General features: G+C 33.2%; 1 protein-coding gene across 2 annotated transcripts in view; it reads left to right on the forward strand.

The window, feature by feature from the left end:
* FAM172A (family with sequence similarity 172 member A) overlaps positions 1-24,117 on the forward strand; it is a 375,530-nt gene that overhangs the window by 88,379 nt on the left and 263,034 nt on the right. The window contains exon 6 of one of the 2 annotated variants that reach the window (XM_054715061.1): positions 809-1,000. The exons of the other annotated variant lie outside the window; for it this stretch is intronic. Coding sequence (XP_054571036.1) covers positions 809-1,000 — 192 coding nt within the window. The remainder of the gene's footprint in view (positions 1-808; positions 1,001-24,117) is intronic. 2 annotated transcript variants of the gene reach the window in all.

Below are 24,117 nucleotides of genomic sequence, written 5' to 3' on the forward strand. Positions count from 1 at the left end.
TGATCTCAATTTCTTCATCTATAAATGAGTATAATAATAATACCACCTTAATGGTATTGTGATTGAGAGAATATTTTAAAAACATTTGCATAGTATCTAGACAAAAATTAGTTATTCTTATATATAATGACACTTAATACCCTGTATAATAAAAGCCTAGTATGCTAAGTGTCTGGTATTCCGATCATCTGTTCAACCAATCAAAGCGTAATATGCTAATGATATGCTAAGGCCATTCAACTGCTCACTATGACACGCACTGACCACCAGGGGGCAGACACTCTGACCAGTAGGTTAGCTTGCTGCCTGGGTCCGGCCGATTTGGGACTGAGTTAGATGGGCTGGACACATCCTGGAGCCTTCCCACGGTCCCTCCCTGGCCCTGTTGTGCACCAGTGGGGTCCCTCAGCCTGGCCTGCACCCTCTTGCAATCTGGAACCCCTTGGGGGATGTCGGAGAGTCAGTTTTGGCCCGATCCCGCAGGCCAGGCCAAGGGATCCCACTGGTGCACAAATTCGTGCACCGGGCCTCTAGTACAACAATAATATAGGATACATATATTTCCAATATTCTTTTTTCATATTTTTATACTATCATGTCTTTTTTTACTCATCTACTGTATATGTAATTGTTACTCTCTAATGAATATTTTAATTTTATTTTAAACTTTTTTACTCCTATAATTCTGTAATAACCATTTTATAATTTCTAGTAAGCATTATTTGTGGGTTTGTGTTTTTTTTTTTTCATTTCTATTTATGCCTGATCAGAAAACATTTATTTATTATTTAACTTTTTTTAATTACAGGTAGATGCCTCTGAGAGTGAACCAAAGAGTTTTATCTTTATGAGTGAGGATGCTTTGACAAATCCACAGAAACTGATGGTTTTAATTCATGGTAGTGGTGTTGTCAGGGCAGGTCAGTGGGCTAGAAGGCTTATTATAAATGAAGATCTGGACAGTGGCACACAGATACCATTTATTAAGAGAGCTATGGATGTAAGTGCACTTTCTTTTATATTTTTTTGGGGGGGTCATTTTATAGCTCTGCTTTATTATGTTTATAATTTATTTTATCATGTTTCTTCTAACATATCTCCTATACATACTCTTATCCTTAAATTGTTATTATTTATTTGTAATGAAAAATTGTTCTGCATTATTTTGCAGTTACAATAAAAACAAAATATCTTAAGTGTATAAAAATTTAGATAATGTCCTTGAAATGAATATCTTTTATTCTTAATTTTTTGTTTATTATTATTTGAAATATCACTTAAACTATCAACTACTTATCAATAATATTGAAATACTTCTGTAAAAAATATGACTGCTTTTGTAAATCTTTTCCTACCTAGTTTAATGATGTTAGAAACGAAAGGATATCTGCTACTTTAAATTAATCTTTTATTCTTTTAAAGAAGAGATGGAATAACTCAGTATTTTTAAAGTTATTTCTTTTATATGTGCCTCTAAAGTTAACTCTTTAGAGGCACATATAAAATCCCTTAAGCATATAACATACATACAAAATGGTAAATTGCACTATTTACTGAATTACTTTTTTGAATTTAAACCTTTTAGAAATTGGTATTTTAAAATCGTGTTTAAGGTTTTCTTTCCTATAATAGTGAAATTGATTTTTTTTTCTCTGGCCTGGTATTCAATATCTAACTGTTAGGCTACTTTTGTTTTACTGACTTACTGTTAGGTTCTGTTGAATAGCCAAATTTTGTAAAGTATGGATTTCTTTTATATATAAGTAGAGTTTTGCTTCAGAAAAAAAGTAAAGTGGCATCTTGTATAATATAAAAATATAAAGTTTATTTTTGTAATTAAAATTGGGAAGGAATTCTTTGATACACTGATGATTTATGACAAAGGTCAAAGATAATATGTTCTCTACTTTGTTAATTCTGAAATGTTAATACAGTTGACCCTTGAACAGTCTGAGCATTAGGGCCACTGTTACCCCATGCCTGCCCCGTGTGCAGTCAAAAATCTGTATATAACTTTTGACTCACTCAAAACTTAACTATTAATAGTCTACTGTTGACCAAAACCTTACCTATAACATAAACAATTGCTTAACACATATTTGGTATGTTATATGTTTTATATACTGAATTCTGACAATAAACTAAGCTACAGAAAATAAAATATTATTAGGAAAGTTATAGGAAGAGAAAGTACTTCACTACTATACATATTTATTGAAAAAAATCCACATATAAGTGGATCTGTGCAGTTCAAACACATGTTGTTCAAGGGTCAACTGTATTTAAGGCCCAACCCAACTCTTAAATCATATTTTGGTTAATAGATTTTGAGGCTTTTAAAATGCTGTAGGTAGAATTTTGTAGGTGAATTGCATATTTTTTTCAGTCTTTATGAATATGCAAAGAACATAAAGGCATTACTACTTTTGATTGGTTGCAAACTTCATTGGTGTGGTTTTAGTAGAATTGAACTGCGTAACTAAAAATATTGAGGTTTATATTAGAGTAACTCACATGAAATATTATTTAAACTGTTTCATACTTCAGGATATGAATAATGAATGAACTTTCTGACAAAGTAGTTTGTGGTTAGAACAGACCATGTTGATGTATTTTAACATTATACTAGTACATGAAAAGTGATCATAATTCAGTGAATATTTGAAAATTTAATTTAGTAAAGAAAATCAGATGTTTGTATGTTTGAGAGCTAAGTGAAATACTTTATGTAATTATATTGTTCCTGCTACTATATCAATTAAGCCTTTCCCATTCTTGATTTTTTTTTATTGTTGCATAAGGTTTTTTGAGGTGAAGGGTGTCAGTGGGAATTCATACCAAGCATCTTTGAATTGACTATCTGTTAATATCCCAAACAGGAGGGAGCAAGTTTGTTAGTGACATTAGAATAGTCAGTCATCTTGTTCTTGTAAGTAGGAATAGTGTTTTGGGGGATAACATTTCATTACCTTGCCTTTTTTTTTTTTTTTTGCTTTTCTCAATCATAGCAACTCATGATTCCTTGAAAAAAATAAAATAAAAATCAGCTGATTTCTAAATACTTTTTTAGTATTTAGTATATTCAGTATGTTGTGTACTTTGAAAATTTTAATTTATATACTTTATTATTTTATTTTATAGTAACTGAATATGAACTTTATTGTGGTAATTTTCTACATACTGAATATTTTAAAATAATATTTATTTTTAGTCAAGATAAAATTATTTTATTATTTGGGTTTTACCTTTTCATAATGTTTCTCTGGTAGTTCTTCAAGGGCTGCTCTGTGTTTGTTGGGGTTGGGGGTCAGTGCAGGGGGACAAGTATGGAGAAAAAGGAACCCTAGTACACTGCTGGTAGGGATGCAGATTGGTACAGCCATAGTGGAAAACAGCGTGGAGTTTCCTCAGAAAATTAAAAACAGAACTGCCTTTTTGACCCAATAATCCCACTTCTAGAAATATATCCTAAGAATTTTGAGACACCAATGCAAAAGAATGTATGCACCCCTATGGTCATAGCAGCATTATTTACAGTAGCCAAGATCTGGAAACAGCCCAAATGCCCATCAGTAGATGAGTAACCAAGAAAACAGTGGTAAATTTACACAACGGAATACTATGTGACCATAAAAAAGAAGAAAATCTTTTGCAACAGGATGGATGGATCTGGAGAGTATTATGCTAAGTGACATAAACCAGTCAGAGAAAGACAAACACCATATGATTTCACTTACATGTGGAAACTCATGAACAAAATAAACAAACAATAGAAACAGACTCACAGATATAGAGAACCGACTAACAGCTGTCCGAAGGAATGGGGATTGATGGGGCTGAGTAGAAAAGGTGATGGGATTAAGCAAAAAAAAAAAAATCATAGACACACACAACAGTATGGTGATTACCAGAGCGAAAGGGGTGGGGGGAAATAGAAGAGGGTAAAGGTAGAATAAATGTTGATGGAAAGAGACTTAACTTGGGGTACAATACAATATACAGATGATGTATTATAGAATTGTACTCTTGAAATCTATATAATTTTATTAACCAATGTCATCCCAAAAAATTCAATAAAAATTAAAAACACAAATAAAACCACTTACATTTTATTAAAATAAACTGCAGAACATCAAAGGATGTATGCATATATTCTTTTTTTCCTCTTTTGTGTTTTATTTGTTTTTTCTTTTCTGCCTGCATATAATCTTAAAAGTCAAGTAAAAGCCAAAGGCATATATCAAAATAATGATTATCCTTTCCTAATATTTTTCCCACCTATTAGTTCTGTTCCCTAGATATAATCACTCTCAATACTTTTAGTTTTACTTATATTTGCTATTTCACATTTAGAATTATAGCACTGTCTCGATATATCACTCATTTTCTGTTATGGATAAACAGTTTTTTAATTAAATCAGCAATCAAACTTTATAATATTACTAGTACTTTAATATTGCTTATGGCTGAGCCATGTAGGTATTATGATTGCTTTTCATTTTTGCTATATTTGTCTTTATGGAATTAATTTCATAGGTTTTTATAATTATTTTCTTTGTAATAATTATTAATTCAGCTCTTGATTAGTCGGTACTTTTTTACATCGTCAGATTTATCAGATAATCTTCCAGTTTCACATTCTTCTAGAGAACTCTCTTTTGGAATTCTGTGGAGTTTTGTTCCAGTCTTGACTGGTCACTTTCTAAACCTACCTTCCTTTCTCTCTCATCATGGGACACCCCTTCGATTTTTTCTTATGTTTGACCTTCTGTTTCTTGGATCTTTTGGATATATGCTCTCCTTTTGTTGGAGTCATCAAAGAGTGAATACAAGATAAAATTTTAAAACTTGTATTTCTAAACAATGCCTTTATTTTACTTCTTCACCACTTCAAAATCATTTTCATTCAGAAATTTGAAGGTTTTGTTTCATTGTCTTCTAGTTTTCAGTGGTTTAATTGAAAAGTCTAGTACCATTCTGATCTTGAATCCTTTTGTTCTCCTCTATAGAGGCTTCTTTTCTTTCTTCATACTGCTTTTAAGAAATGTCCTATGCTTCAGAATGGGTTTGTTTTTGTTTTTTTGATTCATTATGTTGGGCACTTGGTGATGATTACTTTCTATCTCATGATCCTTAATTCTGAGAAAGAAATTTGTGGTGTTTCTTGATAATTTAAATCTTTCTTTAGCATATGGTTTGGGAGTTCTGGATGGAGTTTCTAATTTTCTTATCTGTCTTATCTAATTGTATATACTTTCTCTTCCATCTGTTTTGGCTCTAATTCCTGGATGTTACCTACTTTTTTTTTAATCTTTTTATAGAATTTTTAAAGCTCTTCTATCATATTGGGGTATGGAACTCTTTATTTACTTTGTAGACTTCTACATAGTTCACCTGATCGAGCTTTGTGTCGCTTTCTTCCCCTTTCATGTTCTGAATATGTTTCTCTGAAGGAAAAACCTCATCTCTTGCAGAGCTGGCTGCACATGTTTTTTTGTTTTTTGTTTTGGGGTTTGTGGGTTTATTTTGGTGGATTGGAGTTAACTACTCTATGTGAACTTACAACTAGTGCCTCTGTTAACTCAAGGCTACCTCTACTTACCAAGATAACTGGCACCCCAGTTTCTGAGTTTTTCGGAAATTCTGTGAGTTGGCATGCTTCTCGTCATTATTCCCCTCCAATGCACTTAAGTTTGAATTTCCGCTGTAATACAAAGCCTGTTCCATCAGCTTACAGTCTTTCAAAAATTTATTGGCATCTGTATCCTCTAGTCTCTCCCCTTCTATTTATTTTGTCCTGATGAGTCAATACCACTCCAAGTTTTTAAAAAATATATTTTTATTGATTTCAGAGAGGAAGGGAGAGGAGAAAGGGATAGAAACATCAATGATGAGAGAGAATCATTGATCGGCTGCCTCCTGCACACCCCCTTTTGGGGATCGAGCCTGCAACCCAGGCATGTGCCCTTGACAGGAATTGAACCCGGGACTCCTCAGTCCACAGGCTGATGCTCTATCCACTGGGCCAAACCAGCTAGAGCAACTCTAAGTTTTTAAACAATTCTACTGTAATCTGTGGAAGGAATAATGGCAGTCTAAAGTATAGCATTTTAATTAGGTTAGTATCACTCCTACTTTTTAGACTAATATTTTACTGTGATTTGTGGAAGAAATAGTGGAAATCAAATTATAACATTTTAAGTACATGTTTTTTATATGGTTGTTCCAATGACAGTCACATTACAACTCATATATTTTTAAAATAAATAACACGAATTTTCTATATAACACGTGCTATGTAGACCCCAGGAGACATTCTTAGGTGACAGTATTCATCACACTAGAATATTCTGGGATTTTGTTTTAGATATCATTATGATTGTAAGGAGACTAATTAAAGAATATGTTAAGTGTTGCTTAACTTTGATATGAATCATATACTTCAAAAGTTGATTTAGAGCTTTTTAGTTTTTAAATCACTTGCTTCCCTTTTAATAAGCTGTAGCTTTAACTTTTCTATTCTGGCTGTTGATTTTTTTATTTCTCTTAATTCATTGTGGGTTTTCTCTCCTTTTGTGATGGGCCCATTTATAAAACTGATTGATTACAATATTAGGATTTTTTTTTCTTTAAAAGTACATGGAACCCTTATAGATGGGTATCTAAAAAGAGGGTATAGTTGTTGTTGTTTTAAATAATTTGAATAAAAATTTTTTGGTAACATTTTTATAACTATTAACTTGAATTCAAAGTCTTCCAACTAAGTACTGCAAGCTCTTGCTATTTAAACATAAGTAGTTGACAAAGTAGTTGAGCAGGAAATGTGATAGGATTCTTTCTAGTGGGTTTTCCATGGTTTGTAGATAGTAACGATTTAGAGCATAGCTTTTATTTTTAACAATAGCAATGCCATATAGTAGCTTATAGGAAATTATTTAGCATTTATGTAGTGCAAGCAACATATAATTTTCCAGGAGATGTATTTTTAGTGTCTCAGAAGCCTCAAAAACATGAAAATTTCTTCAGAGCTTTTAAATACACCTTTGTTAAATTGATTTATATGCTTTTATGCTTTTTATAGTCATTCAAAATATTTGTGGAATTAAAAACATGCTTATTAAAACAAGGTGCCATTTTTCAACATATAAAATTGGCATATAAATTGGTATTACATTTTATGATATACTAAGTTTAGATATTTGTGGGAATGTAAATTGAAGCAATCTTTTTAGATGGCAGTTTTGTTATATTTTCTAAAATTTAATATACATACCTTTGACCCTAAATTCCATTTGAAGGAATTTACTCTAGAGTAGCCACAAAGTATAGGGTGTCCCCAAAAATGTGTTTCATTTAGAGTAGCCACAAAGTATAGGGTGTCCCCAAAAAAGTGTACACACACTTTGACTAATGATAAAGGCAGTGTTTATTAAAAACATTTCATTTTCAAAATTGACCTATCAGCTGTTATAGTGCGTACACATTTTTGGGGACACCTTGTATGTATGAGGATCCTTATCATAGTAGTTTGTAATACCACAAATACTTATAACCACTTCAGTACCCACCAGTAGGGAACTATTTGATTAAATTATGGTATATACTTATTGTGGAAGACTGGTTATTAAGAAGGATGAATTGTAGTTTGTTTCTGTATGTTCATTCATATGGAATGATGTCTTAGCGTTATCAGATTAAAACACAAGAATGAGATCATTTGTTAAAAATTATACTTACACTTGCATACACATAAAACTACATGGATATATATTGATGTTCTTGGAAGTTTATACAAGAAACCATGAGATTTCTTTTACTTTTCATTTTCAATTTTTATATTCAATTCTTTTGTTCCTTTTTTACTTTGAGCAGTTATTACATTTATAATTTTAATTAAAAACATTTTAAGATTAAAAATGGTACAGAGTAGGAGGATGCTGCATGGACATGCTCCCAGGAACAAGCTGGAATTACAACTGAAATATGGAAAGGCTTCCTGAATAATCAATGGAAAACTCACAGGAGAGAACCCTGATATCCAAAGACCGAAGTTGGAAACTGCATAGAGACTGGTAGGAGGGGTAGAGGCGCAAAAGGGCTGGCCAGGAACCCACAGACAGCAACTGAAGTCCCGGAAAGATATCTCAGTTGTGGGGGGAGTGCCACGGAGAATTCTGGAATCTAATCCTGAAGCTGGGCGCTCCAGCAGAGAGCACCAAACTTAGGAGGGTACCCACATAACATCTAGCTGTGTAAAGCAGTGGGGTGCTGTCTGCCAGGGAGTGGCAACTGAAAGGCCCAACACAAAAAAATTCCCTGTGGAGCCACCCACCTTGTGCTCTGGCAGAGGGAGGGTGAAGTGGACTGGAGCTGTGAGAGCAGAGCCAAGGTCCGGGGACTCGAGGGATAGAGCTCAGAAGTCAGATACTCCAACAATGAAAATGAAATGTTTTTTAATAAACACTGCCTTTATAATTATTCAAAATGTGTGTACACATTTTTGGAGACACCCTATACTTTTCGGCTACTCTAGAATAAATCCCTTCAAATGCAATTTAGGGTCAAAGGTATGAATATTTAATTTTAATTCCTCACACAGCGGAGGACATCTTTCCTACATAGACATCTGCCTTGCCTGGAGGGTCAACAGTCCACACACCCTATTGGAAAACACCTTGTCCTGAGGCCATTTAAGAGATTAAAAGTAATAATTAGCCTCCAGGCAGAAGCAACTGCCCCACCCTGGTGGGAAAAAAACTCTGGCCACACCTGAGGATGATTGCCTGGGGGCAGTTCAAGTCGGAATCCTGTTAGTCTGTATAGACAGAGGCAGTCTCTGGAGGCTTTGAGTCTTTGCCTGATCCAATTAGTCAGAAACAGCCTTTAACACTTTCCGCACTAGAGATTTAGTGATATAGAGGATCTATCTAAAACATAGTCACAAACCCAAACAGACAACCAAAATGGAAACAAACAACAACCCCCAAATGAAAGAACTAGTGAATTCTCCAGAAGAAAAGATAAATGAAGCAGACATAAGAAATTTATCTGAAACAGAGTTCAAAGTAATGATGTTAAAAATGCTTAACAGTATGAAAAAAGATATAGTAACTATGAAAAAATAAGCTGAGATAAAGAATGACATAACACAAATAAAGAACACATTGGAAGGAATACACAGCAGAATATCGAATCAGTGAATTAGAAGACAGAGTTGAAAATATCATTAAGTTAGAGAACCAAAAATAAAAAAGAATTAAAAAAACAGGAGGACATCTTTAAGGGAGCTGTGGGACAATGTGAAATGTAACAATATTAGAATAGTAGGTGTGCTCGAAGAGGCAGAAAGGAAGAAAGGAATAGAGAAGGTGTTTGAAGAAATAATGGTAGAAAACTTCCCTAACCTGGTAAAAGAAAAATTCACACAAGTTCAGGAGGCACAGAGAACCCCAAACAAGAACCCAAACAGACCCATGCCCAGACACATCATAATTAAAATGCCAAAAATTAAAGACAAAGAGAGCATCTAAAATGCAGTAAGAGGAAAGAAAAGTGTTACTTACAAAGGAATGCCCATAAGGCTGACACCTGATTTCTCATCAGAAACTCTACAGGCCAGAAGGGAATGGCATGAAGTACTCAAGGTGATGGAAAGCAATGATCTGAGACCAAGATTACTATATCCAGCAAGGCTATCATTCAAAATAGACAGTCAAATAAAGAGCTTCCCAGATAAAAAAAAGGCTAAAGGAGTTCATCACTACCAAGCCAGCATTACAAAAAATGCTAAAGGGATTTCTGTAAGGGATTGCTGAGAAGAACAGAGAGAGAAACCTAGCCATACAGAATTAAAATGGCTATAAATAAGTACCTGTCAATAATAACCCTAAATGTAAATGGATTAAATGCTCCAATCAAAAGGTGTAGAGTAGCTGAATGGATACAAAAACATGACCCAACTATATGCTGTCTACAAGAGACACACTTCAAAACAAAAGACACACACAGGATGAAAGTGAAGGGATGGGAAAAAATTTTTCCATGCAAATGGAAAAGAAAATAAAGCTGGAGTAGCAATACTCAAATCCGACAAAATAGTCTAAAAGCATCATGCTAAGCGAAATAAGCCAGAGAAGGATGAATGTCATACGATCTCACTCATTTATGAACAACATAAACTGATGAACAAAAATAGAGCCAGAGGGGGCAAAATATTCTGGAATATAATAGAAGTAATCCTGTTATTTGTGGATTTTTAATATTTCCTCCAACTTTTGTGATATACTATTTTGGTAATAATATTATACTTAAAATCCTTTTATTCTTGAAATATATTTATTGCATGTAATATTATATGTAAGATCATTTTTCTTGAATAATTGGTGTTTATTGCATGTAACATCATATTTAAAATCAATTTTCTTGGGGGAAAAACAAACATTTTAAGAAAATATTTCTGAAATATATTACAGTAATATTATTCAGTTAACCATTTCTACTAGAATTTAATGTTTTATTTTAAAATTGCAAACAACTTCTTTAAATAATTATTGCTTTTTCCCATTAAAGACTGGCAGACTTTATATTACTAAAATTTACATTTTAGACTTTTTAAAAATAAATGCTAATTTTATTCCTGTTTGAAATATGGACTACTAAACTATAGGTTGAAACCAACAGCACTAATTCCAAATTTTTAAAGGAAACTTTAAATTTTACGGGGAAAAAACTTTTATAATAATAAAAGTAAACTTTGAAAGAAACCAGATTAATCAAAGAAAATATAAGTTGTTACATTATAGACTTCATCAAAGATTGTTCAAGTCAAGAATTCCAGAAAATGTTAAAAGCTTAGCACATTTCTAAACTGACAAGGTATATGAGGCCACACCAGCCCCCATGCCAGCAAAAGAAAACAAGGAAATGACAGCTCTAGTGTTTGGAGAGAGTTGTTAACGACAGCTTATTCCTTTATGATTTCAACTCTTGACAGAAGACAGGTCTGCTGGTTACATCAATGGCAGATATATCATTACCTTCTGGCCCTGTCATGACTGAATTGGGAGGGGGACAGGGACTGCGTTCAGTTTTGAAAATCCAATTACTTTCTGGAATTTTGGTCACTGTTTCTGCGATACATGTGATTAAGCCATTCTGTGTTAGCTCTTTTCATCTAGATTGTTCTCTAATACTGAACTAATAAACTAATTAAGCATATATTTTCTATAGTCAAGTGGAGAGGAAGCTATAATAGCATAGAGCACCTGGATATCCTGACGTCATCCCAGGGAAAATATTACAGGCTTCTTATGTTTAATATTTATTCCTGTTCCTATGTTTATACCTAATGTCAAATAACTTATAGACAGAGGCCTTTTCACTAAGTGCAAGAGAAAAAATACTGAATTTTAAAACAAGTAGGCACCATTTTTACATGTGAAAATATTGGTTATAATTATAATTTAGTCTTATTAGATGCATATTTGAATTCTTTTCTTTTTTTTTCTTTTTTTTTTTTCCTACCTAAAAAGTGACTCTGGAGACTTAGAAAGAGAGAGTATGGGTTTTGAAAGTATGTCGAAAGCCTTGGGGTTTGTGTATGATCAGAATTTCAATGGAGGTTGAGATGAATTCAAATGCATAGAAGGCAAACATAAAAATCCTGTTTAATTTCTGTCATGTTCTTTTTGGAATCACTCTGATGTGTTTTTCAGATCTGCTTTACTCTTGAGCTTTGTGTTATTATATCCACAATCTGTATTTCCCCCCTTTTTATTTCGTTTTAACTGCTGATTCCTTTTCTGTGGTCCTTCCTTTAATATCAGCTAAAGCAGTTTGAATTGTAGAATCAAAGCTGTTTTGGGAGTGTGAGAGTGTGTAAGATTGTGCAGGGTGAGATTCTCTGGGTAGAAGGTAACACCTCCTGCAGTTATAATCAATGCTCTGGACACTTTCAAAGATTGGAGAAGCCATGACTTGCTCCAGGATTAAACATTTAAAATAACTTCCCTAGAGGAAAATGTCATCAATAAAATGGAATAATTAGTTGACAGTTCTTGAGTAGCCTAGGTTTAACAAGAAAAGATTAAAGATAGTCAGCTTTGTATTTTTCACTATACTTTTAATTTCTTTTGTTTTTTAGTCTTCACACTTTTGTTTATATTGAAAATAATTTTTTAAAAATAAAAACTTCCAGTATTTATTGGTTTATCCCCTGAGTTACTTTATTTTGAGGAGAAAAAAATGGAAAGAGTGCTCTCCTTTAATCATAGGAAATAGTATAAACTTTTACTTGAAATCGTTGAGACAGTAAATTAGGAATGATAAGTAATTTTTTTATGGAAGTGTAGTTTGCAGATTTGTTTAAGTCACCAAACATTAGAGTAAATGTGTGATATTTACATAATCACTAAGATAAGATTTTTTTTAAAGAAAATAATGTTGAGTGCATTTTAAGGGTAAATAATTATTAGTTTCCAGGAGCATTGTTTGGTAGCATTTCATGTTTCTGATGTTATTTGGTGATGATTTTATTCAACTGTTTACATGATGTGAGTAAAAGGCATGTTTTAAAATATTAATTTCTAGATAAGTTGCCTATTTCTAAATGATATTTTTAGAGATTCTAACTAATGCCTAATTATGAATTCAAGATTTAATCTGAAAAAGACATCTATTAATTACCTTTTTAAAATTTGCAATATAATGTTTTTAAATTAAAACTGAATTTCAACAGTAATTCTGGATAGTAGCTGGCCTGTATTTTAATTCTTTTTCCTGGACATAAAACAAATCACTATTAAAAATGTGTAGTGATGTGTTGTAAGAATTAGGTGGAGTACCTTGACATACTTTGTATATTTAGAATCGTGTTCTTTTATGTCTTAAAATAAATAAATTTTAAACTTTTATTAGTTTACTTCAAATGTAAGTTAAATCAGTATCCCTGGACTGTCATGTGTGTATTCAGATGTCAGCAATCTTAAGAGCTATGTTGCTGCTTTGTGTTCATAATCCTTATTGAAAAGGAGAATGTATCTTGTTTATGAAATGGATACAGTACAGGGATGAGTATGTCTCATGAAGTTTGAAGTGTTAATAATAAAAATTAGTATTAATAAAATTCAAAAAGGACAAATACTATTGTGTTAGTAAAAAGCACACAGTAGTATTGTGTTAGGTATACATTAAACAATTAAAAAAAACTGATATTATTTTAGGGGCATTCATATTTGATTTAAGAAGATCATAAAATTTAGGCCAATTAGGTTAGAAATACCATACAGAAATCTATTAAATAAGAGTAAGCGTAGCAAACTGTTATGTTTTACCTAGAGTTTAAATTAAATGAACATGTATGCTATAATTTAAATTCTGAATGAAAATAAGTTATTTTACAATTTATTATTTTTAAATAAGTACTACAGAATAAAATATTCTCTTAACATCACTGGAGAAAATTAAATTTGTAAGAAGCTCTTTTTTGACCTTTTGTTTCTACAGTAACACAGTGATAGTGATAAATAATACAAGTGTATCTCCAAAGAAAAGTTACTTAAAAAATTAGAGAAAATATAAGTGAGCAATTCAACCTTGTCTTGCCTTTTGATAAAGAAGACCATTGCTTTTTATTTATTTTTATTTTTATTTTTTTAAAATGTATTTTATTGACTTTTTACAGAGAGGAAAGGAGAGGGACAGAGAGCTAGAAACATCGATGAGAGAGAAACATCGACCAGCTGCCTCTTGCACACCCCCTACCGGGGATGTGCCCGCAACCAATGTACGTGCCCTTGATCGGAATCGAACCTGGGACCTTTCAGTCCGCAGACCGACGCTCTATCCACTGAGCCAAACCGGTTTCGGCGACCATTGCTTTTTAAATAATTTTTACAGTTTGTTGATATTTAATAGTGTGACTGAAGCTTTTAAAAGAATTTTATTGAGTTGTTATCTTTATGCCTGTTTAAAGCAATTCTGTTAAATTGTTATTTTTATGGTTACTTATATAGATTGCAAACTTAGTTAAAATTAAGATAATGAACTTATATGTATAGCATCTATATATTTCTGTTAAAGTGCAGTTTGAACATAGGATGTTAAACAGTAACTCACATTACTAAGGATCAATTTATTTCATTATTAAAAATGGGTGTGTTTTGAAACATTTGTGTTGTATACACAAACACACTTAAAATTTTCTGTGTATGTTAAAATTCCAAATTGCTAACCCAGTAGAGTTGATTTTTTTAAAAAAACCTTTATTTGAAAGACTTGTCAATTCTATTGGGAAATGAGTACTCGCTTATTCATACCATGAGCTGCATATTTGAATAAAATTATCTTTCTATGAATTGATCTTGAAAATATTTAAGTTAACATTTTTCCAGAGAAATACATGCCAAGAATCATTTTAAACTTTCTTAAAATGTTTTTAGTTTGCATTTTCTGATAGAAAGACAATGTGTTTTTGTTGAACTTCTCATGCACATTTACTTATATTGTAATGGTTTGAAAATGTATTGCCCTTTTGAACATTGTGTGTTGTTTGTGATCAGAAATTTAAAGAAGTTAGCTACTTCTATTAGAACAAACTTAAACAATTGGTAATTATCTTTTCTCCAGAAATTAACAAATTAGAACATGAAAGCCAGTATAGAGAGGTATGTAGTAGGTCATTTGCTGCTGCAGGCATTTTCTCTTCCTCCATGATGTATTTGTTTAGTTTCTCTCACTTTCTGCCTGTGGCACTGTATGGTGAAATTCAGACATGTTCTTCTACTCCAAGGAATCTCAGGGGTGGAGGATAACTTATACAAAATTAATAAATGGTGTTGCTTTTTCATTATCACCCATCCAAGGCAATTTGCAGTGTTCACTTTAGAGGGGAAAAAAATTGAGTTGTGTAGGAAGCATTTACAACAATGCATTAACAAGTTTAAAGTCATGAGTCAATTTTAAAAAGGAAATGTATTTTGAGATGGTTAATACTATAAACAATGAAGAATGCTGACCCAATAATTTATTTAAAAAATATTTTTATTGATTTTAGAGAGAGGGAAGGGAGAGAGAGAGAAACATTGATTGGTTGCTTTCCAGATGTGCCATGACTGGGACCAAACCCTCAACCCAGGCATGTGCCATGACTGGGAATCCAACAGACAACCTATGGTGAACAGGACAGTGCTCAATCAACTGTGCCACTGTGGCTGGGTGACCCAATAATTTCCTAAGGCTCCTCCTTTTATTATTTTGGTACAGTAAAATCATACAAGTTAACATTGAAAATTAAAAACTAGTGCAGTGTTTGTATTTTATGATGACTAAATTAAATGAATTAGTTCATTTAGCTGGAGAGGAGTTTTATCTGTTAGAGTATGCCAATTAGAAATTTCAGTTTTACTCTGCAAGTGAGTCATTTTGCTGCAACATACTATAGAAACAATTTTATAAGAGAGAGAATGGTGTTAACTTATTGTGTGTGTTCTTTGTGATGCTCAAATCTGTATAAATACCATAGCAGTAGGATTTAAGATTGCTTTTGAAAAGGAATTTTATACATATATATATTATAAGTTGTTTGAATATATAGTCTTAATTCCTTTGTTTTCCTGTTTAATCCCTGAGAATACATATAAATTATTTTATGACAATTTTAACATTAATAATTGTTTCAAAGAGCATTTAGAAGAAAGCCATGTCCTCTCATTTTAAGCTTCTACAACTCAATTTGTTACTTTTTTCATGTACAAGAATGATACAGTTAAGCCTCCTAAATACTATAGCTTAGGAAATACCCTTTTACTTTGTTTAGGTCCTATATGAACCACATTTCACCTTGTAGCAACTTGAATTTTAATAGTAATTTTATTTTGTCAAATATTTTAGGTGTGCTTATGTTTCCCACTAAACTGTGAGCTTACTGAGGGCAGGGATCATACATTTTTCACCATTGCCCAGCAGTACAGTGTAGTAGATAAGTATATAAGCTTTGGGCTTAAATATTCCTAGTTACCACTTCTAGCTTTCCTAAAACATTCTCCTTTTAAGCATTTCTAGCCACTAATTTTAATGACTTAATAATTGTGTTATATTGTCAAGTGTTTTGGACTGTTTAGTCTTGTTTTTCTTTTTTAATCCATTAAATGATTATAATAATAATACAAACTGAGAGGATTATCCTTAAGATGAAATGACTAAATATATGAAAAGCACTTACCACTAGGCATGAAGCTGATTTTTAAAACTTCTTATGGATGGAGGGATAAATGAATTTTCATTAACAAAAGAGGAATATGATGGCTTATTGGCAGGCACCATTCTTTTTGTTAAATCTATTAAAATAGTATGTGATTTCAGTTCCTCTGTTCTTAAATAGGAACATGATGTACACAAGTTCTTATTATAATAGCTGTCACATAATGAGTACTTAATGAATGTTAATAGCGAAGAAGGTAGAGATGTAAGAAGGTAATTACTTAGTGTATTGTTTTGTTTTTTGGTTTACTTCCTTTTCCTCTACAAATCCTGCCACTCTGCATCCTATTTCTATAACAGTATGACTGGGTCTCTTCTCTGCATCTAGGTGTATTGGCAGTGATTTTTCTGGTTCTATATTATCAACTATTCTAAGGACCCAAGGGCAGGGGATTAAGTTGGTTTTAGCCTTGGAAATGTAGATAGGCTTCTAAAATCATCCTCCACAGATAAGCTGTGCCTAGAGAGTAGAAACATAAGCTTTAGGAAAGTGATTTCTTTTTAACTCAACTGTAAATGGAAAAAAAATTTTTCTAACCCTCTTAACTCCATGAAATCGACCCTTCTATCCGTCCATCAATCTTCTAATTCATTTATAGATCCATCAAGTATTTATTGAGGGCCAGGCACTGTTCTAAGTTTGGGGAAGTACAATAATGAAGAAAACAAAGTGCCTGCCCTCAAGACATTCTGGTTTAATGAGGGAGACAGGCAATGGTGTGATATGTACCCCCAAACTGTAAGCATTGAAGGTATCTCTTAATGCCATCTCTATGAAAATGCTTCCCAACAGAAGTGGTATTTACATAAAGTCCTCAATTATGAGGAGGCAGTTGGAGATTGAAGAGGTATTCCAGATTGAGGGATTGGTTGAATAAAGCTTGAACATGGAGTTTGATGTGAAATGGAGAGTATAAGACCGAGACTACATGAGTCCTCTTACTATAACTATATTAATAAAAAGTTATTTTCTTATTTCCTTAACAAAGGGGGTATACTAGATGGTCTCAATTGGTTTTCCTAGGTTTTAAATTGATTCTGTATTTCTATTTTTATAATAATATTTTCTTCTGACAAAGGCATGCCCCACTTTATGAAATCAAAACAAAAAATTTGGTTTTATTTCTCAAAAATATTTAATCTATTTTTTCTATTTCCTTCTAATATTAAACTTTTCTAATTACAAAAACAAATATTGTTTTGCAAAAGATTTATTACAGAGATCTTGTCAATATTAAATTATTTGTATTAATATACTCATTAAGAGATCATTTGTTGCTTGGGGAATGAAGAGAGGAGATTGCTATACTGAAGTGTTGCTACTAATTGAAAAAGCAGAACTAGCAAAACACCTGGCACCTAAACACAGCAGGTTTTCTTTCAATATGTATGTCCTAATTCAACAATTTCAGGTGGTAAATAGGCTCGCTCATGTCTAGATATGTATAGTAAATGCCTTAAAGAAGGAGACTTTGAATGGGAAGAGCTGGTATGGAGTAGACAGTATTAAGTCAAATAAAGGTCCTCTGGCTATATAGACATTAGAAAGGCGTAAGCTAGATATTTGGATTGTCAGCCCTGTGGACTGTGGAGGAAAGGAAAGTTGGGACGAACAGGAGTTGGTGAACTGTAAAGTGGGAGTGAGGAAGCAGGCTTCAGGAAATAACCTTTTTGTAAGAAGGGGCACATACATTCCTGCTTGGATAAGAAATACCTATTTGCTATCTCTCATTGCATTTGAATTTTTTAAAGTTATTTAAGAAAGCAGCTCTTAGGTCTTTTGCTCACTCTGTCATCCCTTCTGAAATACCCCTGTTGCTTCTTCTAAAGTTATGTCTGGAAATAAATTGTAATTCAGCCTTGGCTTAGGGTCCTACTTCTCTTACTAACTTGCTCATTACCTTAGAAAAAGTCGTTTAGCCTAGTTAGGCATCTTTTTCTTCTTTTGTGGAATAAAAACAGCATACTTAGATGCCTTTGTTGCATTGATAGTTTCAAGTATGTAAAAGTCAGATTTTATATTTTTAGGCCTCCAAGTGAATAATTAGTATGGAAATCTTTCTTGTATGCTGTTATAAAAACAAAAAGAATTGCTATAAAAATTAGAGAAAACTCAACCTTTATTCTTTGCATGACATGTATTTATCAAAGACACTAGATACTAGAAGCTTTGGTAGGAAAGTTATCCATTTGTTAGTGTTAGTAAAGGGACTTTCTTAGCTTAATATCTTATTGTCTATGTAATATTAGCATTAGTAAAAGTAATTTCTTAGTTTAGTATCTTATTGCATGTGATTCTTTGGAGGGTATTGTTGATTTTGTCTGTTGGCAATGTAAGTTAACTCTGATAAAATAAAAAGTGCTTTTCTTTCCAGAGAACTCCATTAAGGTGCTAACAGTATGAAGAAACACAAATTGAAAAATGGAGCAATTTGTTGATAATTTTCATAAGGCTACATATGCATGAAATAATTCAAGATTTGCTGTCATAAGTTATTTAGAGAATGAGACTTGATTTTTGAAAATGAAATGGCTTTATTTTTAGCCTAGGCTTTATAGAAATTCTCAACCTTGATTTTAGTTTCCGAGCCTGCTTATCCAGTATCTCATACTCAAGTTGTAAGTGGTAAAATACAACACCAGGAGCTAAAAACTACTCTAAAATCATAAATTCAAGAACTACTTACATATGAAAATAAGTTAAGGAAATCTTAATAGGCAAAGAATAGAAGGACTCATAATTGTATGGACAACTATTAATTTACCTTTTACCACCAATTTAAATTCAGTGTGCCTTATATTAAATCTTTATAATTTTTTACATTAATTGAGTGCTAAAACTATTCCTGAATTGGCATTTTGGGATTAAGAGCAAACAAACAAAACAATTGGTGATCATTTGTTCTATATAGTTTTAACCAAAACAATCAATACTAGGTATTTTAATTTTTTCTCTCCTCAAAATTATATTCCTCCTTTGAAGCTGTTGAAAACAGAATTATGGTTATGAAGGAGATTAAAAGAAAGAATATAATTATGGTCCAAAGTTTTCATCTTTCTTTCATAGCATGCAATAATAATGATTATACTTGACCCCTGAGCACTGGTCATATTCAACAAGTATAGTTTTTTGATTACTGCCAAATAAGATTATTATCATTTATAAATCTGTTCTTACTACTAAGAAATAACTATTAATTACATTTCTATATTCAGATGTTTTCTGAGAATGAAATGTATTTGTTGGTGATATAGCACTTTTTTTTTATTGAGTTATTCTCATCTCTGAACTTACAGCTCACTTTAATTTCAATTTCAAGAAGCAGTGTAAAGCTAATTTCATTAAAAAATTTATAAAACTTTTCAAGTTTTTCATTGGCTTTCATAATCTCTCATCTTATATTCTAGCAATCACAAATTTTTCTTAAGAGAGGAAATACCCATTTAGAAATATTACTAAAGAGAATATTTCAATTAAAAGGATTCAAAATGCTAGGATGTTTTGAAAAAGAACAAAATGAGTTTTTAACTTGCCTTCATATTGTTAGAACAATAATTTTAGTTTTTCTTTCAGTTTAACTATTATTACTTCTAGGCATACCTTTAGTATAGCATGTTCAAGCATGGTAAATATACTGAAATAAAGTCAGTTCCTTTATTATTACTCAAAGAGAAGTACGGATTTATTTTAAGGAATTATAAATATATATATTTTTATTTAAATAGCATTGTATCTCAAATGACAATATAATGGAATAGCCATTAATTTTTCTATGTATATGTTAGCTGACATTTTCTCCATTTTTTTTCTTTTTATGCCATATTAACCTAAATATAGTGGACTGTTAGAAGAAAATTATATAACTTAAAAAAATTTTTTTAATGAAACTAGACCACCAACTTACACCATACACAAAAAAACCCTCAAAATAGATAAAAGACTTAAATGTAAGTTGTGAAGCCATAAAAATCCTAGAAGAGAGAAACCAAGATGGCGGCATAAGGTAAACACCTAATTGTTGCCTACCACAACAATTTTGAAACTTCAACTGGAAAACAGAGCGCACACCGTCCAGAACCACCGGAAAGTTGGCAGAGTGGAAAACCTACAACTAGAGAAAAACAGAGAGGGGGACGCTGAGCCTCAGGAGCTGTGGAGGTGCGGAGATCCGTGAGCGCGGAAAGGGCGGGCGGCTGAATACATGGCAGGCTTGCTCGCAGCGCGCGGAGAGGGAGGGCAGCAGATGCTGCGTGGCTAGCTTTCTCGTTCGGGAGAAAAACAAAACCTCTGGTCTGCACTGAAATCCAGCCCCAGCTGGGGAGAAACTGGTCTGTTAGGCAGCGGGAGAGGCTCAAAAGCTGCCTTCTCTCAGAGTCGCGCAGCCATTAATTCGGGCACGGAGAAACCGCCCCTCTTAGGGCAGAGCAGACGGGAAACCAAAGCTTGTCTGCGCCACCCTGAGACTCCGCCCCATCCAAGCTGAGCACAGAAGCTCTCCCAGCGGAGACACTGCTGATCCTCACAGCCAACTGGCTTGGAGATCAATTCCCGCCAGTGATACCAACAATCCCAACCACTCTGAACTCTAGTTTCTGGGGACACGCGGGGGACCCAGATGCCTACGGGACTCTCGGCCATCGGTCGGAGAGTGAGAGTGACGACACAGCAGGCCCTCACAACCAGTTGGCCTGGAGGTCAGTTCCTCCCAGTGTACCAACAGTAATCAAGGCTTTTAACTACACCAAGACTTTCCACTCAGGCCACAAAGGGGAGTACCAAGAGCGACCACCTAGGGTGATTGGGGAAGCTGAGCTACCGGACCCTATAGGTCACCGACTACACAAAGCCACTCCATCAACACAGGGAGTCAGCCAAAATGTGGAGACATCGAAGTATGTCACAAGTAGGAGAGATAGATGAAAGCAAACTAATGGACAACACAGTGTTCAGAACCATATTTATAAGGTTACTCAAGAATCTTCTAAAAACCGCTGAGAAACTTGAAGAGACCTTCAAGGACCTAAATGAGAATACCAAAAAATTGGAAAAGGACCAGTCAGAAATTATGCATACACTGTCTGAAATAAAGAATATACAGAGTAGACCACTGCACCTGAAGAGTCAAACCAAAGATCTGAAATATGAGGAAGAAAAAAACATCCAACCAGAGAGGTGGAAAGAAAGAATCCAAAAGTGTGAGGATAGCATAAGGAGCCTCCAGGATGGCTTTAAGCGTACCAATATCCGAATTTTGGGGGTGCCAGAAGAGAGAGAGCAAGATACTGAAAACCTATTTGAAGAAATAATGACAGAAAACTTTGCCCACCTGGTGAAAGAAATAGACTTATGAGTTCAGGAAGCGCACCGAACCCCAAACAAGAGGAATCCAAAGAGGACCACACCAAGACACATCATAATTAAAATGCCAAGGGCAAAAGACAATCTTACAAACAGCAAGAGAAAAACAGTTAGTTACCTACAAGGGGGCACCCATACGACTGTCAGCTGATTTCTCAACAGAAACTATGCAGGCCAGACGAGAATGGCAAGCAATATTCAAAGTGATGAATAGCAAGAACCTACAACCAAGACTACTCTACCAGCAAAGTTATCATTCAGAATTGAAGGTCAGATAAAGAGCTTCACAGATAAGAAAAAGCTAAAGGAGTTCATCACCACCAAACCAGTATTATATGAAATGCTGAAAGGTATTCTTTAAAAAGAGGAAAAAGAAGAAAAAAGTAAAGATAAAAATTATGAACAACAAATACATATCTATCAACAAGTGATTCTAAAAATCAAGTGAATTAAAAATCTGAGGAACAGAATAAACTGGTGAACATAATAGAATCAGAGGCATAGAATGGGAGTGGATTGATAATTCTCAGGAGGAAAGGGGTGTCTGTGTGGGGGGTATGGGAAGAGACTGGCCAAAAATCATACACCTATGGATGAGGACAGCGGAGGGGAGGGAACCGGGATATGGGGAGATATGGGGGGGAAAAAAGGAGAAACAATTGTAATAATCTAAACAATAAAGATTTATTTAAAAAAAAATCCTAGAAGAAACCATAGGCAGAAAATAATTTAAAATTCGGATTCTATTTTTCATGGTCCATTACATAATAGTAAAATGCATTTCTCTCTCTTGTGAGATATAAAACATTGTAATCTTTGATGAATTGTTTAGATAACATTGATGCTTTCTATGCATTATGTACATTCCTTGGACATAATTAATAGAACATGTGTGTATTGAATTGTTTATACTAATGATGTTCACCTAGAACAATTCAGTCTCACTTGCTTCTTTTTCCTCGCAGACAACAATATGTATTTAATAGGGAATTGGTTAGATTTGAGCAGAGTTTCTCAGCTTTAGAACTATTGGTTGGCATTTTGGGTCAGATAAGTCTTGTTATGTGCGCTGCGTTGTGCATTGTAGGATGGTAAGCAGCATTCTAATAGTATCCTGGCAGTTATAAGAACCAAAATGTTTCCAGATATTGCCAAATGTTCCCAGAGGGTGGGAATGCCCTGGTTTGAGAACCACTGGGTTAAAGGTTAATGCAAACAAACTCTTTGCTGTCCATATGTGTATAGTCTGAGGTTTTGGGCAACCAATTTTTTCATTAAAAATATTATTTTATAATGCGTAAATGTGTATTTTTTTATTGTTTTAAGTATTATATATGTCTCCTTTTTCCCCGATTGACATCCCCCCTGCTACTCCTGCCCCCCAGGACAAGCCCTGTGGACTGAAGGGTTCTGGGTTCGATTACAGTCAAGGGCATTCAAAATTAAAAAGGGGAAAGGGGCTTATTTGGAATACTAAATTAATATATTTTATCATTTTTAGGAACTAAAAAAATTGAATGACACATACTATTTTACCATGTAGAGATAATCACTGTCAGCATTTTAGCATGTATCTCTTTAATTTTTAATCCACGCATTTCTCAGATGATTTTTTTTGTAGTTTCTCTTTATCACTTACATAGAATGAATATCTTTCCATGTAATTATTTTTTACACATCATATTTAATGACTATGTTACATTCCATAAAAAAGATATACATATATATTAGCATGTAATAATTTATTTCTTCAATCTCATATTATTATAAAAACAGATTAGTTCAAAATCACAAATTCAAACATCACCCTCTCAAAAAACAACATTCTCTCAGTTCAGCATACTTGCTATGTAATTATTACAATTCTTTAACCTCATCTACACCAGGAATTCATTGACTCTACCATTTCTCCTCTCCCATCAACCCACTCTCCTGTCTTTTTATTTTTAATTTAAAAAATTTTATTTAAATAGTGGGATTGAAATTGGACTACATCTCTAAACAATGTTAGAGAATAACATCATTTGTAATAATATTTTGGAAAGCAAAATTTACAGAAGACATGGATCCACTGGAATATTCACACAATCCTGGCAGAAGTGTAAATTAACTGCTTTGAAAACTGTTTAGAAGTATCAAAGTTGAATATACATGTACCTGGAGACCCAGTAGTTTTATTTCCAAATAATGAAATATACAATATGCAGAGTAAATACCATATAGCCAGTTGAGTCTCATAGAATGCTCTTGTTGATTTTTGCTGAACTCTTATAGTTAAGCCATCCTGTGGTTACAAAAATGGTTGAAATTTTCATTGTGTTAGCACTAAGACAAAAGTGAAAACAGACTACTTATATGTGAGCACTTTAGATTACAGTTTTCAAATACTGGAAGAACATTTCCTTAATGTTATATGCTATTCATAGTGTAACAGCTACAGATAAGACACACTTTCAAGTTTAATCCTTACAATTAACACTTTACCTCACTTTATTAAATCT

Source organism: Eptesicus fuscus, chromosome 4, assembly GCF_027574615.1.
Source record: "Eptesicus fuscus isolate TK198812 chromosome 4, DD_ASM_mEF_20220401, whole genome shotgun sequence".
Lineage (NCBI taxonomy): Eukaryota > Metazoa > Chordata > Mammalia > Chiroptera > Vespertilionidae > Eptesicus > Eptesicus fuscus.